Below are 13937 nucleotides of genomic sequence, written 5' to 3'. Positions count from 1 at the left end.
TGGGCTGGGGAGGCGTGTTTCCTCCCCGATCCGTCCAGGGCATTTGGTCTCCATTGGAGTCCAAACTCTCGATCAATGTCCTGGAGCTGAGAGCGGCCCTTTTGTCTCTTCGACACTGGACTCATCTGTTGAAGGGTCATCCAGTTCGTGTACAATCGGACAACGCCACGGCTGTGGCGTACATAAACCACCAGGGGGGCACTCGCAGCGCTGCTGCAATGAGGGAGGTCTCCAGCATTCTCCGTTGGGCGGAAGCCCACGTCCCGGCCCTATCGGCAATTTTTATTCCAGGGGTGGACAATTGGGCGGCGGACTTCCTCAGTCGCACCACTGTCGACCCCGGCGAGTGGTCTCTTCACCCGGAGGTATTCGAGGCCATTTGCCTTCGTTGGGGCATACCGGACGTGGACCTCATGGCCTCCAAGTTCAATCACAAGGTCCCCGCCTATCTGTCCAGGGCCAGGGATCCGGGAGCTTGCGGAGCCGACGCCCTCGTTCTTCCTTGGCGAGGCTTCGCGCGTCCATACATATTCCCTCCCATCCCACTCCTGCCCAAGGTCCTTCGGAAGATCGCGGCGGAAGGCGTCTCGGTGATTCTGGTCGCTCCGGACTGGCCCCGCCGGTCTTGGTATGCCGACCTCATGCTGCTCCTGGCAGACGCGCCCTGGCCGCTGCCCGCCAGGGAAGATCTTCTCTCTCAGGGACCGATCTTCCACCCGCGTTTAAGGTCCCTACGTTTGACGGCGTGGTTGTTGAGACCACCGTCCTGACACGTAGGGGTTTTTCTGCGGACGTCGTCCGCACCATGATCCGCGCCCGTAAGCCGTCCTCTTCTAGGATCTATTATAGGACCTGGAGGACCTATTTGGGGTTCTGTGCCGATCTAGGGATTCCTCCGCTCCGCTTTTCTCTCCCCACCGTTTTGTCCTTCCTGCAGAGCGGACTTGCCCAAGGTCTGGGTCTTAGTTCTTTGAAGGGTCGGGTGTCTGCGCTGTCCATTTTGTTTCAGCGCCCACTGGCCCCCCTTGGTCCTGTCAAGACCTTCCTTCAGGGCGTGGCTCACGCGGTTCCCCCGTACCGGCCTCCGGTACCGCCCTGGGACCTGAACCTGGTTCTCTCAGCGCTCCAGGCTTCTCCTTTCGAGCCTCTGCGGACGGTTTCCTTGCGACTTCTGTCCTGCAAGGTTATTTTCCTTGTAGCCGTCACCTCTCTTCGGAGGGTGTCCGAATTGGCTGCACTCTCCTGTCTGGAACCTTTCCTTGTGTTCCACCAGGACAAGGTAGTTCTTCGTCCGGTCCCTTCCTTCCTTCCTAAGGTGGTCTCCGCCTTTCATCTGAACGAGGACATCGTTCTCCCCTCTTTGTGTCCTTCCCCTTCCCACCCTAGGGAGAGGGAACTTCATCGCCTGGACGTTGTCAGGGCGCTCAAGGTTTACCTGGAGGTAACCAGCTCTTTCAGGCGTACTGACTCGCTCTTTGTGGTTCCGGAGGGGTCGCGCAGAGGGTTGGCGGCATCCAAAGTTGCTATCGCCCGTTTTGTCAAGATGGCTGTTACTGAGGCTTATCTCGCCAAGGGCAAGGTTCCGCCCCTCGGTGTTACCGCTCATTCCACTAGAGCGGTCGGGGCTTCCTGGGCTCAGAGAAATCGGGCTTCTACGGAGCAGATTTGCAAGGCGGCCACTTGGTCCTCCTTGCACACCTTCACCAAGTTCTACAGGGTGCATACTCATGCGTCGGCTGACGCTGCTTTAGGCCGTCTGGTGTTGCAGGCGGCAGTTGATTGATGCCTCCGGTGTTGGTCTAGTTTGTTCTGGTCCCTCCCTTCTGGGACTGCTCTGGAACGTCCCATGGTTTCCTGTGTCCCCCAAGGAATATGGGCGAGAAAAGGAGACTTTTGTATTACTTACCAGTAAAGTCTCTTTCTCGCTCTTCCTTGGGGGACACAGCACCCGCCCTTCATTTGGGTTTACAGTTGTGGTTCCGGCTTGGTTGCCCCCGTTGGGGCTTGACGGTTCTTTTTCCGGTTGGTGGTTATCTTTCACTACTTGGACACGCAACTGGCAGTCTCTTCTCCAGGCTGAAGGGTATAGCTGATGGAGGAGGGGCTTACAGCTTTCACTTAGTGTCACGCCTCCTAGGGAGCAGAGCTATACCCATGGTTTCCTGTGTCCCCCAAGGAAGAGCGAGAAAGAGACTTTACTGGTAAGTAATACAAAAGTCTCCTTATTTTGGTCTCCTCACCACATGACCTTCTCCCATACCTCCTTCGGATTATCCAAATGGTCATTGGAGAATTTCAAACGGGCCTGGACATGTGCTGGCGTTCAGGGGACCTTGTGTGCCCTGCAGGATTTTAATCCATGACCGCGTAGTGTGTTACTAACGGTAATCTTTGAGACTGTGGTCTAAGCTCTCTTTTGGTCATTGACCCAGGTCCTCCCGTGTTGTTCTGGGCTGATTCCTGACCTTTCTCAGAATCATCCTTACCCCACAACGTGAGATCTTGCATGGAGCCCCAGACTGAGGAAGATATACAGTCATCTTGTGTTTCTTCCGTTTTCTAATAATTGCGCAAACAGTTGTTGCCTTCTTCAATACAGGTAATGAGTGCAGAGTTGGAGGGCTTCAAAAGAAAAACTAACAGGTCTGTGAGAGCCAGAATGCTTGCAGGTTGGTAGGTGATCAAATACTTTTCATGCAATAAAATGCAAATTAATTATTTAAAAATAATAGTGTGATTTTCTGGATTTTTTTCCCCATTCGGTCTCTAACAGTTGAAGTGTACCTACAATAAAAATTATAGACTTCTCCATTCTTTGTAGATGGGAAAACTTGCAAAATCGCCAGTGTGTCAAATACTTATCTTCCCCACTGTATATGGCTTTCCTGATCAAAATGTAAAATGGCTGTATTCTGTACATAAGCCAAGTACAATCTAAGACCGTAAGGGCTCATTCAGATGGCTGTATGCTGTCCGCAAAAATGTGAATCTGTTCTTTTGCGGACAGTTCAGCATGTCCGCAAAAAAACTGATTGCATTCCGTTTTTTTACTGATCTATAGACTTCAATAGGGCCATGTCCTGATTTTCACTGACAAGTATAGGACATGTTTAATTTTTTTGCTGAGCCGTTTAATGGAAGAAAAGGCCCCATAGTAGTGAATGGGACAGCATCTAATCCGCAAAAAAACTGATCCGCATTTTTGCGGACAGCATATGGCTGTCTGAATGAGCCCTAGAGAGAGACACGGGTGGCATTGCCTCTTAAACAGACTAACCAGTTCTTGCTCTTCTGTCTAACCTGATCTCAGACAATGTACACTGCCTGTCCAAAAAAAAAGTCGCCACCAAAAAAAGCCTTTAGCTTTGATTACGGCACGCATTCGCTGTGGCATTGTTTCGATAAGCTTCTGCAATGTCACAAGATTTATTTCCATCCAGTGTTGCATTCATTTTTCACCAAGATCTTGCATTGATGATGGTAGAGTCTGACTGCTGCGCAAAGCCTTCTCCAGCACATCCCAAAGATTCTCAATGGGGTTAAGGTCCGGGCTCTGTGGTGTCCAATCCATGTGTTAAAATGATGTCTCATGCTCCCTGAACCACTGTTTCACAATTTGAGCCCTGAATGAATCCTGGCATTGTCATCTTGGAATATTCCCGTGCCATCAGGGAAGAACAAATCCATTGATGGAATGTTCAGTATGTTCAGGTAGTCAGCTGACCTCATTCTTGGAGCACATACTGTTGCTGAACCCCAGATCATAGCACTGCCCCCACAGGCTTGTACAGTAGGCACTAGGCATGATGGGTGCATCACTTCATCTTCCTCTCTTCTTACCCTGATGCGCCCATCACTCTGGAACAGGGTAAATCTGGACTCATCAGACCACATGACCTTCTTCCATTGCTCCAGAGTCCACGCTTTATGCTCCCTAGCAAATTGAAGCCTTTTTTTCTGGTTTGCCTCACTGATTTAGTGGTTTTCTTACGGCTACACAGCTGTTCAGTCCCAATCCCTTGAGTTTCCTTCGCATTGTGCGTGTGGAAATGCTCTTACTTTCACTATTAAACATAGCCCTGAGTTCTAATGTTGTTTTTCTTCGATTTGATTTCACCAAACGTTTAAGTGAACACCGATCACGATCATTCAGGATTTTTTTTTCCCGCCTCATTTATTCCTCGAATATGATGGGTCCCCAATATCCTTCCAGTTTTTAATACGTTGGACAGTTCTTAACCTAATTTTAGTAGTTTCTGCTAGGGATCGACCGATTATCGGTTTGGCCGATATTATCGGCCGATAGTGAGGATTTTGAACGTTATCGGTATCGGCACAAAGCACAGAGCAGCAGGGACAGTGTGAGGTCTTATTCACCCTGATAGAGATCTATCAGGGTGAATAGGACAAGGGTTCTAGTCCCTAAGGGGGCTAAAAGTTAGTAAAAAAAAAAAACACAAAAATATTAAGTATAAATGAAAAAGATTAAAAAAAATAAATAAATAATACACGTTAACAATAAACATTAATTTTCAGCAGATTTGTGTAGGAATTTTTTTTTTTTTTCCTCAAAAATAAAAATACCCAGAATATCGGTATAAATTATCGGCTATCGGCCTGAAAGTTGACAAATTATCGGTATCGGCCCTAAAAAATCAATATCGGTCGATCCCTAGTTTCTGCAATCTCCTTAGATGTTTTCTCTGCTTTATGCATGCCAATGATTTGACCCTTTTCAAACAGACTAAGGCCTCTTTCACACTTGCGTTGTCCGGATCCGGCGTGTACTCCACTTGCCGGAATTACACTCCGGATCCGGAAAAACGCAAGTGTACTGAAAGCATTTGAAGACGGAACCGTCTTCCAAATGCGTTCAGTGTTACTATGGCACCCAGGACGCTATTAAAGTCCTGATTGCCATAGTAGTAGTGGGGAGCGGGGGAGCGGTATACTTACAGTCCGTGCGGCTCCCCGGGCGCTCCAGAATGACGTCAGAGCGCCCCATGCGCATGGATGACGTGATCCATGTGATCACATGATCCATGAGCTTGGGGCGCCCTGACGTCACTCTGGAGCGCCTCGGGAGCCGCACGGAAGGTAAGTACACTGCTCCCCCGCTCCCCACTACACTTTACCATGGCTGCCAGGACTTTAGCGTCCCGGCAGCCATGGTAACCACTCCGAAAAAGCTAAACGTCGGATGCGGCAATGCGCCGAAACGACGTTTAGCTTAAGGCCGGATCCGGATCAATGCCTTTCAATGGGCATTAATTCCGGATCCGGCCTTGCGGCAAGTGTTCCGGATTTTTGGCCGGAGCAAAAAGCGCAGCATGCTGCGGTATTTTCTCCGGCCAAAAAACGTTCCGTTCCGGAACTGAAGACATCCTGATGCATCCTGAACGGATTTCTCTCCATTCAGAATGCATTAGGATAATCCTGATCAGGATTCTTCCGGCATAGAGCCCCGACGACGGAACTCTATGCCGGAAGACAAGAACGCAAGTGTGAAAGAGCCCTAACATCTTTTCCACGACCACGAGATGTCTTTCGACATGGTTGTTTAAGAAATGAGAAGCAACTCATTGCACCAGTTGGGGTTAAATTACTTGTTGCCAGCTGAAAGATAATCGCCCATGCAGTAATTATCCAATAGGAGGCTCATAACTATTTGCTTAGTTAAATCCAGGTGGCAACTTTTTTTTTGTGTATATACGCTTGTCATTCCCTGAAGATGATGCCTTAGGTAGGGTACTTTCACACTTGCGGCAGAGGATTCTGGCATAGAGTTCCGTCGACGAAACTGCCTGCCGAATCCGTCAAAACGAATGCCAACTGATGGCATCTTACAAAATGCATTGAAATGCCGGATCAGTCTTTCCGGTGTCATCCGGAAAAACGGATCCGGCATTTATTTTTTTTCTATTTTTTTTTTTCGGTCTGCGCATGCGCAGAACGGATCCGGCATTTCGGTATTTTGAATACACTAATACATTCCTACAGGAAAAAAATGCCGGATCAGGCAAGTATTCAGTTTTTTTGGCCGGAGATAAAACCGTAGCATGCTATGGTGTTATCTCCGTCCTGAACAGTCAAAAAGACTGAACTGAAGACATCCTGTCTGATGCTTCCTGAACGGATTACTCTCCATTCAGAATGCATTAGAATAAAACTGATCAGTTCTTTTCCGGTATAGAGCCCCTAGGACGGAACTCTATGCCGGAAAAGAAAAACGCAAGTGTGAAAGTACCCGTACCTGTATTGCTGCATTAAGACTGATTTGACATGGCTTGAATATTTTTTTGGGACGAACTACAAGCTGCTTCCACCTTCCAAGTAAAGCATACATTTTAGAAAGCTTTCTTTCTTTCTTTCTTCTTTTTTTTTTTTTTTTGTGTTTTCATTAATATTTAATATAATTTTTAAATATTTATATGAAGCATTTTCTTTCCTTGTTTTCCAGAAGTCTGCCATTGAGATTTTAAAAATAAGTGGATGCTGAATGTTATTTGCTATTTAAGAAAGTATTAGGCTGCAAAAGCAAGACAAGGGTATGAAATATAAAAAGGAAGTTTAGAAAGCCATCTTGTAGGCTTCTCTATTGGGTTTTACCATTTAAAGGGGACCTTTCATGGGATTATGGGTTACAGATGCCAGCACTTTTTTTTTTTCTCTCTCTATAAAATACCCCTCTGTTCTGGCGCTGTGTCCCCCACTGTGATCAGGCGCCAAACACAGCGGAGGACACAGCTCCGGAACCGAAGGGTATTTTAGAAAAAAAAGTAAGTGCTGGCATCTGTAGGGGCCACCCTATCTGGTAAGCATACCAGTTTTTAGCCCATAATCCCATGAAAGGTCCTCTTTAAATATCGGATCCGTCCCCCATTGACTTTCAATGTAATTTAAGACGGATCCGTTTTGACTTAGACTTTTTTTTTTTTATGAATAATGCAAATGGTCCGTTATTAACGGATACAAGACGGATCCGCACAAAACGCGAGTGTGAAAGTAGCCTTAGGCAGGCATGTTTTAAGTAACACTTTTTAAATAGGGAAGTGCAACATCCTATTGTTGACGATGGGGATAATTTATTATGACCTTATACACCAGAAACTGGCTTAACAAAATCGCATGTGCCTGTTTTGAGACTTTTTGAAAGTTCGTGCATTGTCATTTAGGCTCGCACAACTTTTTCCACTACCCTCAGTATTGGGGGGTGGCGGCGGCTGGGCCATCAGCCCTAGGAAATTCACTAACAATATTCCAGTTTCCTGGCGTAAATGACAATTGGAATCTACACCACCTAGGGGCTGGATAATATTTTAATCTACGCACCTGGGCTGCCAGAAGATGCGTCTAATTTATGATGATTGTTGTCCGCATCTGTATGTCCGTTCTGCAGCCCAGCAAAAAGTAAATAAAGATAGAACATGTCCTATTCTTGTCCGTTTTGCAGACGAGAAATAGACATTCGTGACATGCTGGGTTGTCCAGGAATAAGTAACTTTTCACAGGTGCCCCCCGGCATGCCTGCCTCTGCTATTATAAGAATCATACTTGCCTCAGGATAGGTTATCAATAGAGATGAGCGAACTTCTGTTTTAAGTTCGGCGTCTAAAGTTCGGCTTCCGGTTAGTGGAGGATCCCGATATAGATTCCGAATTCCGTTGTGGTCCGTGGTAGCGGAATCAATAATGACCATTATTGATTCCGCTACCACGGACCACAACGGAATTCGGAATCCATATCGGGATCCTCCGCTAACCGGAAGCCGAACTTTAGACGCCGAACTTAAAACAGAAGTTCGCTCATCTCTAGTCATCAATATCAGATAGGCGGGGTTCCGACACCCAGCACCCCCACTGATCAGCTGGTTGAAGAGAAGGCCGCGTACCATGCCAGTGCAGCCTTCCCTTAATTGTTTACCTGCTCGCCGTCAACATCGCAGCAGTGAGCAGGTGTCATTACAAGCCATCCCATTCACCTCAATGGGACGGCTCCTTACTATACACTTGTATGTGAACAAGCTGTCGTTCAGGTAATCAATGGAAGGAAGGCTGCATGGCATGACGCACGGCCTTCTCGTCCTGAGGATAGGTCATCAATAAAAATCTCGGAAAACCCCTTTAAAATAAATAAATTAACTTACCTCTTCTGCTCCGCCCCTTCTCTCATGGTCCGGCGGTCTCCCCCGCATTCTCCCCTCCCAATCTTCACGGGGCCTGCGCTGTACCGTCAGCCTGTGGGCACCCTGGCTTAGGGGCCAGGTCGCAACTGCTGTGACCCTTATAGCTATGCTACTGGTTGCATCCATAACACCTCTACTTATTGCATGTTTCTTTTATTACCATTTTGACTTGCACATGATTCTCTGCATTTCCGGGACATACTGTACATATAGAGCTTTTCTGAGGACAAATTCATATAAGTGTATAGCAGTGTTTTCCAGTTATTAAATGCGTAAGTAGCCTGATTACTTACATGTTACCATTTTACTACAGTAAACTTGTTATTACTAAATTATTGGCCATTTACTGTATGAAGGAGTCAGAGTCAGAATTTGGGCATTTTGAAATACAGCATGACTGACCCTCCTTTCCTCTGCTGAGGGTGGGGGAATGGGGTCAGGAGGCATCCACACAAATTAACTGGTCATCTGGTCCCATTGAAACTGGCAGATTTGGCTGGCATTTCTAGGTATGGCTTTGGGGTAGTGGCTGAACTGTTGCCCCTAACCATCTTTTTTAAATATTAGTAGAACTTACAGTTGATGGCATTTCACAGCATGATTTGATTGGGGAGATGATATGATCTGAAGGTATGTCAGCTCATCAGTATGATTGATTCTCAGCCTTTGTCTAGGGATATTACATTGCTCTATGCATGATATGCCTGATTCACTATGTTTTATCAATTGAAAAGCAGCTCACTTCATATACAGATGCAGCAAGCTAAACTTGATGGCTAACGCATTAGGGTACTTTCACATTTGCGGCAGGACGGATCCGACAGGGTGTTCACCCTGTCGGATCCGTCCTTCCGCTATTTTGCTGTGACACTGGACCGCCGCTCCATCTCCATTGACTATAATGGGGACGGGGCGGAGCTCCGGCGCAGTTCGCGGTGAGAGGCCACCGGACTAAATAGTCGAAATAGCGGAAGGACGATCCGACAGGGTGAACAGCCTCTCGGATCCGTCCTGCCGCAAGTGTGAAAGTAGCCTAAAAGAGTAACTAAACTTTTAATGATTTTTTTTTTTTATGTCCCTAATATTAATTTTTCTAATGTATTCTATGGATTTTGTATTTTTACTAGAGATATTCCCCTCTAAAGCGCTGATTACCTGCACACTTTAAATGTACTATTCTCCACACCACTGACTTCTCATCGGTGTACAGAGTACAGACTGTACACTTTATGAATGGGCCGCAGAGAAAGGAGTATGGGAATGAGCACACATTGCTGATCCAGCCTGTGCCCCCCAAGGTTTACTAAATGCTGGCATGGCACATGGGTACCCTGTAACAATGTACTATGCCAGGATTAGCTGAGCGGAGCGGGCTCCTGCCTGTGCCTGCTTCACCAAGCTAAGAGGACTGCATGTCCTGAGAAGTCAGTGGTGTGGAGAATAGTAATATCCGCGCTTTATGGGGGGAATATCGCTAGTAAAAATACAAAATCCATAAATAAAATACATTAGAAAAATTATTATTAGGTACATTTTTAAAATAAATCATTAAAGGTTTAGTTACTCTTTAAATATAGGCTGTATTAGACACCCCAATCAGGCTGACTATTGTCGGGAGGGAAGCGTTCCCTCCCGGCAATCGCCTGCTCGCTAGAGGAAGAGACCGCTGCTTTTACACACAGCTATCTTCTGCTCTACAGTATGGGGAGGAGCGTTCGCTTTGCTATTGCTTATTCCCATGCTGTCAAGTGGTTAGCCGGCGGCAGTTCGTAATTAGACGGCACAATCTGCCGCAGGCAAATCCTGACCTCTCTGCATGCTGAAAGATCTGGATTGCCCGATGAACGAGCGTTTGCTTGTACATTGGGAAATCGGTGGCAGTATTACAGTACACTGCCAGATGATAGGTAAAGCTCGTTAGCGATCATCGGGCAGAAAAACTGCCCATGTAATACACCCTAATGGTCCATTCACACGTCCGTAATTTGGGTCCGCATTCGTTCAGCAATTTGCGGACCCATTAAATTTCAATGGGGCAGGAACGGATGCGAATCCGCATGTCCGGGATCCACATCCGCATTTTCGGGATCCGCAATTCCGTTCCTGAAAAAAAATAGAACATGTCCTATTCTTGTCCAGAAAAGGCATTTTCTATTATAGTGTCTGTGATGTGCGGTCCGCAAAGAATTCCTGCACTGCCTACGAGCCAAGGAATGCCGTGCACTGTAAGTCCTAGAAGATGGAGGAAGTCGATCGCTCCTCTCTTGGTCCTTTCACTAATAGATTCTGTTTTAATGAAGCGGCAGATACATATGCCTTCTCATGATCGCCGGGGCTCAGACCACTGACAATCAGACACTTGTATCCCTTATCCAAAGAATAGGGAATGTTATTGTAATGGAACAACCCCCTTTAAGACCAGGTGGTTACTAAAGCCTCTCACGCCAACATATTTTATTAAATATTTCTATTATATAATATTTATTATATTATATTTCTGGATATTCTGGTCCAATTATACAAAGGTCTGTGGTTGTTTGTCAGTTCTCTATTCTGCATCCCTCGACAACCGAACATAGGGGTCCATGTATTTTAGTCGTAAAAATGGATGGTTCCATTCTGTGTAAAGTGAACTTCTTCCCGGCGATTGTTGATGTTTAATAACAATTTCTTTAAATAATGGATGTTATGCAAAGGCTTCCTGACTCTTCTTGTTTCTGACTTATTTTCTGTCACATTCACATTAATGCATGTACGGCTCATGTCTGCCATTGCGAAACTCTAAGCCACAGAGGGAAATGTTAATATATTTTAAAATGTTATTGTGTATGCAGGACATGCAAGCAGACAATGCTTTGCTTTATGCATTTCCATTGCCGTTTAAGTAGATACAGTCCTAAATGTAAAAGATGAATTGTGCCAGGCAGTTAATTTCAGTGCCCACTCCATTCATTTACCATACGCCTTAGAGAACTTTGTACTTTCCTCTGCGTTTACTGGCAGCATGTTCTTGAATGTACTATTATGTCTTCACTTTGTGTGGAACATAGTGTCACATTGTTCTTAGTGCTTGAGATGTTAGCATTGCTTGCGAATGTAGTGATGATTTTATGCTCAGTATGCTTCCTTTTTTTTTCAGGCTTTCCAGTCCCTCCCGAATACACTGGATGAAATAGATGCTGTGCTAAATGAAGAGCGGTCCAGAGCCTCGTGCTTCACCGGCTTAAATTCTTCAGTATGTTGTCTAGTTCTTTGGATAGCACTTACCCTCCCACGCTGTATTAAAGCTCAGTACTAATACTCTAGGCAGCAGGAACAATATGTTTGAAATGCCAGAAATTGAATCTATTTGAATTTTAAGTAGAGTCTTTAAGAAAGAACAGGACGTACTGTTCCCTTGCACCAAAAAATACAGTTTTTAACCTGGCAACTGTCATTTGTTTGTGTTGCCATGTGTCATTACATCTTGCATTTGCTTCGAACAACAACTGGAGAATGAGAGTAAGCAGTACGAGTCTAGCTGTCTTGTTTTTAGGTGGTGTTCTTGTCTGAATTCTTCAGTCCTTGTGTTGTCAGGTGGTGGAGGACTACACCAAGCGAACCAGAGAAATAGAAGACATTACAGAGGAACTTCACAGGAAGAAAACAGAGTTGGAAAATTTTAGGCAAAACATTTTACAGGTATTTAAAAATGTTCTCGCCATCCGCAATTTAACTTTAGAGATCAGTTGCCATGCAAAGGGCATTATGTTAAGTTTCTTATTTCAGACAGGCTAGCTGTATGGTGTTTGCCAAAAGATTTCATGGCCGACAGTCGGGCAGAGTTCAAAAGATGGCAAAGAGACTGCCAAGGTCCATTGTCTTCCAAGCTTTCCTTATGACATGATCTTTGATTATCATTAATGCACTCCTCCACCTCCATGCTAAACAATTAGGAAGCCCATTGCCCCCATTTAATCGTCTCAGGGTGGGCAGTTCAAAAGTGGATTTGAATTGGGCATCCTGTTATACAGCAGCTCCTCTAAAACCAGTACAGAATAGCTCTGTAATACAGCTCATGATTCATGCCCCAGCTTTTTTGTTGACTGCTTCCCAGTCTATGAGAACAAAACTGCTTTCTGTGTAAAAGCACATAGAGGTACTGGGTACTGTATATTTCGCATGAAGGCACATACATTTAGCATGAAGAAGCTCCTTAGACACCAAAAACCAGTTCCCAGCTATTATGTATAGCTCACCAGCTGTCTGTGAAAGTGGGATTATTAAGCAGGGGGAATTTATTGGAGCAGACGCTTGCCACAATGCAACAGGTTTGCTGGCTGATATAAAAGCTGAAGATGGCAGAATGGAAAGTTGTTTGGTAGTGAAATCAGAACTGGTTAATACTTAACCCCTTCCCAACATGCTCCATACATGTACAGCAGATGGCGGGTGTTTTTAAGATTGGTGTCCTCTCCGCAGCGCAACGAGAACAATAGCCGCCGGATTCCTGCTGCTTCATACAGCAGACACCCGCAGCTAACCGTGGACATTTAACCCCTCAGATGCTGTGGTCAAATGTGACCACATTGTCCGACTGGGCTAAAGCTCAGGAGCACACCCTGTTCTAATAATGAGCCGGAGCCTGTACTAGACTTTCAGGCTCATTATTAGTATATCCCAGTTCAGGCCAGCTGGTGGCAGCACTGAACTGGGATATAGCGATTTCTGTACAGAATAATGGAGCAAATTCCATTATTCTGTACAATTTGCAATCTGACCTAACAGTAAGTAAAAAAAAAATAAAAAAAATTCCAATCACCCCCCTTTCCCCAAAATCAAAATAAACAATAAAAAAAATGGTATCATGGACATCGCCATGTGCGAAATCTACCCTACTATTAAAATAAAAAAAGTTAGCCCATACAATGGGGGAAAAAAATGCCCGATTCGCTGTTTTTGCATCACTTTATCTTCCAAAAAAATTGGATAAAAAGTGATCAAAAAGTCATATACGTCCCAAAATGGTATCAAAAACTATAGATCGTCCTACAAATAATCAGCCCCCTCACACCGTAGACATAACTCTAAAAAAGTTATGGGGGTCAGAATATGGCGATGAAAAGAAAAAAAATGATATATATTTCTCGCTCATATCATTGGGGGACACAGGACCGTGGGTATAGCTTGCTGCTGCCACTAGGAGGCGACACTAGGCTGAAAACTGTTAGCTCCTCCCCTGCAGGCTATACCCCCTCCAGCCTGGAGAGAGCATTTCAGTTTTTAGCTTAGTGTCGTAGGAGGCTCTTTTGGAAATTTTAATTTTAATTTTATTAGGTTCATGGGGCACAGATTCGTCTCTGTCTCCCTGGGAGGCTAGCCGGTGTCGGTTGTCCCACCGCCTTCGTTTTGCCATTCATTCATGTCAATACCAGTTAGTCGCCCTGCCATTCGGCCTAGCGACCGCTCCGAGAGTGTTCACAAAGGTGCTTGCCCCCCCTCATGGGTCATCACTCTCCTCCCGTATCTAGACGATATCTTGATCAAAGCATCTACGGTTTCCCAATGCGAGGAGAGTCTTCAGATCACTTTGAGCACCCTGTCCCGCTTCGGGTGGATAGTCAATCGGCGGAAATCCTGCTCATCTCCCACCACACAAATCAGGTTTCTGGGCATGATACTAAACTCAGGTGCGTGGACATTCAGAGATCTATACGCATATTACTCCAACGCTGCAATACGTCTATCCGCAATTGCATGCGGGTGCTGGGCA

At 45.7% G+C, this 13937-nt stretch overlaps 1 protein-coding gene across 2 annotated transcripts in view; it reads left to right on the top strand.

The window, feature by feature from the left end:
- SMC5 (structural maintenance of chromosomes 5) overlaps window positions 1–13937 on the top strand; it is a 208356-nt gene that overhangs the window by 166839 nt on the left and 27580 nt on the right. For both annotated transcript variants that reach the window (XM_040417086.1, XM_040417087.1), the window contains 2 exons: window positions 11325–11420; window positions 11762–11866. In XM_040417086.1, the coding sequence (XP_040273020.1) occupies window positions 11325–11420; window positions 11762–11866 (201 nt within the window). The remainder of the gene's footprint in view (window positions 1–11324; window positions 11421–11761; window positions 11867–13937) is intronic.

The sequence above is a fragment of the Bufo bufo genome, chromosome 2, assembly GCF_905171765.1.
Source record: "Bufo bufo chromosome 2, aBufBuf1.1, whole genome shotgun sequence".
NCBI classification, from domain to species: Eukaryota; Metazoa; Chordata; class Amphibia; order Anura; family Bufonidae; genus Bufo; species Bufo bufo.
This window is presented reverse-complemented; position numbering and strand designations above follow the sequence as displayed.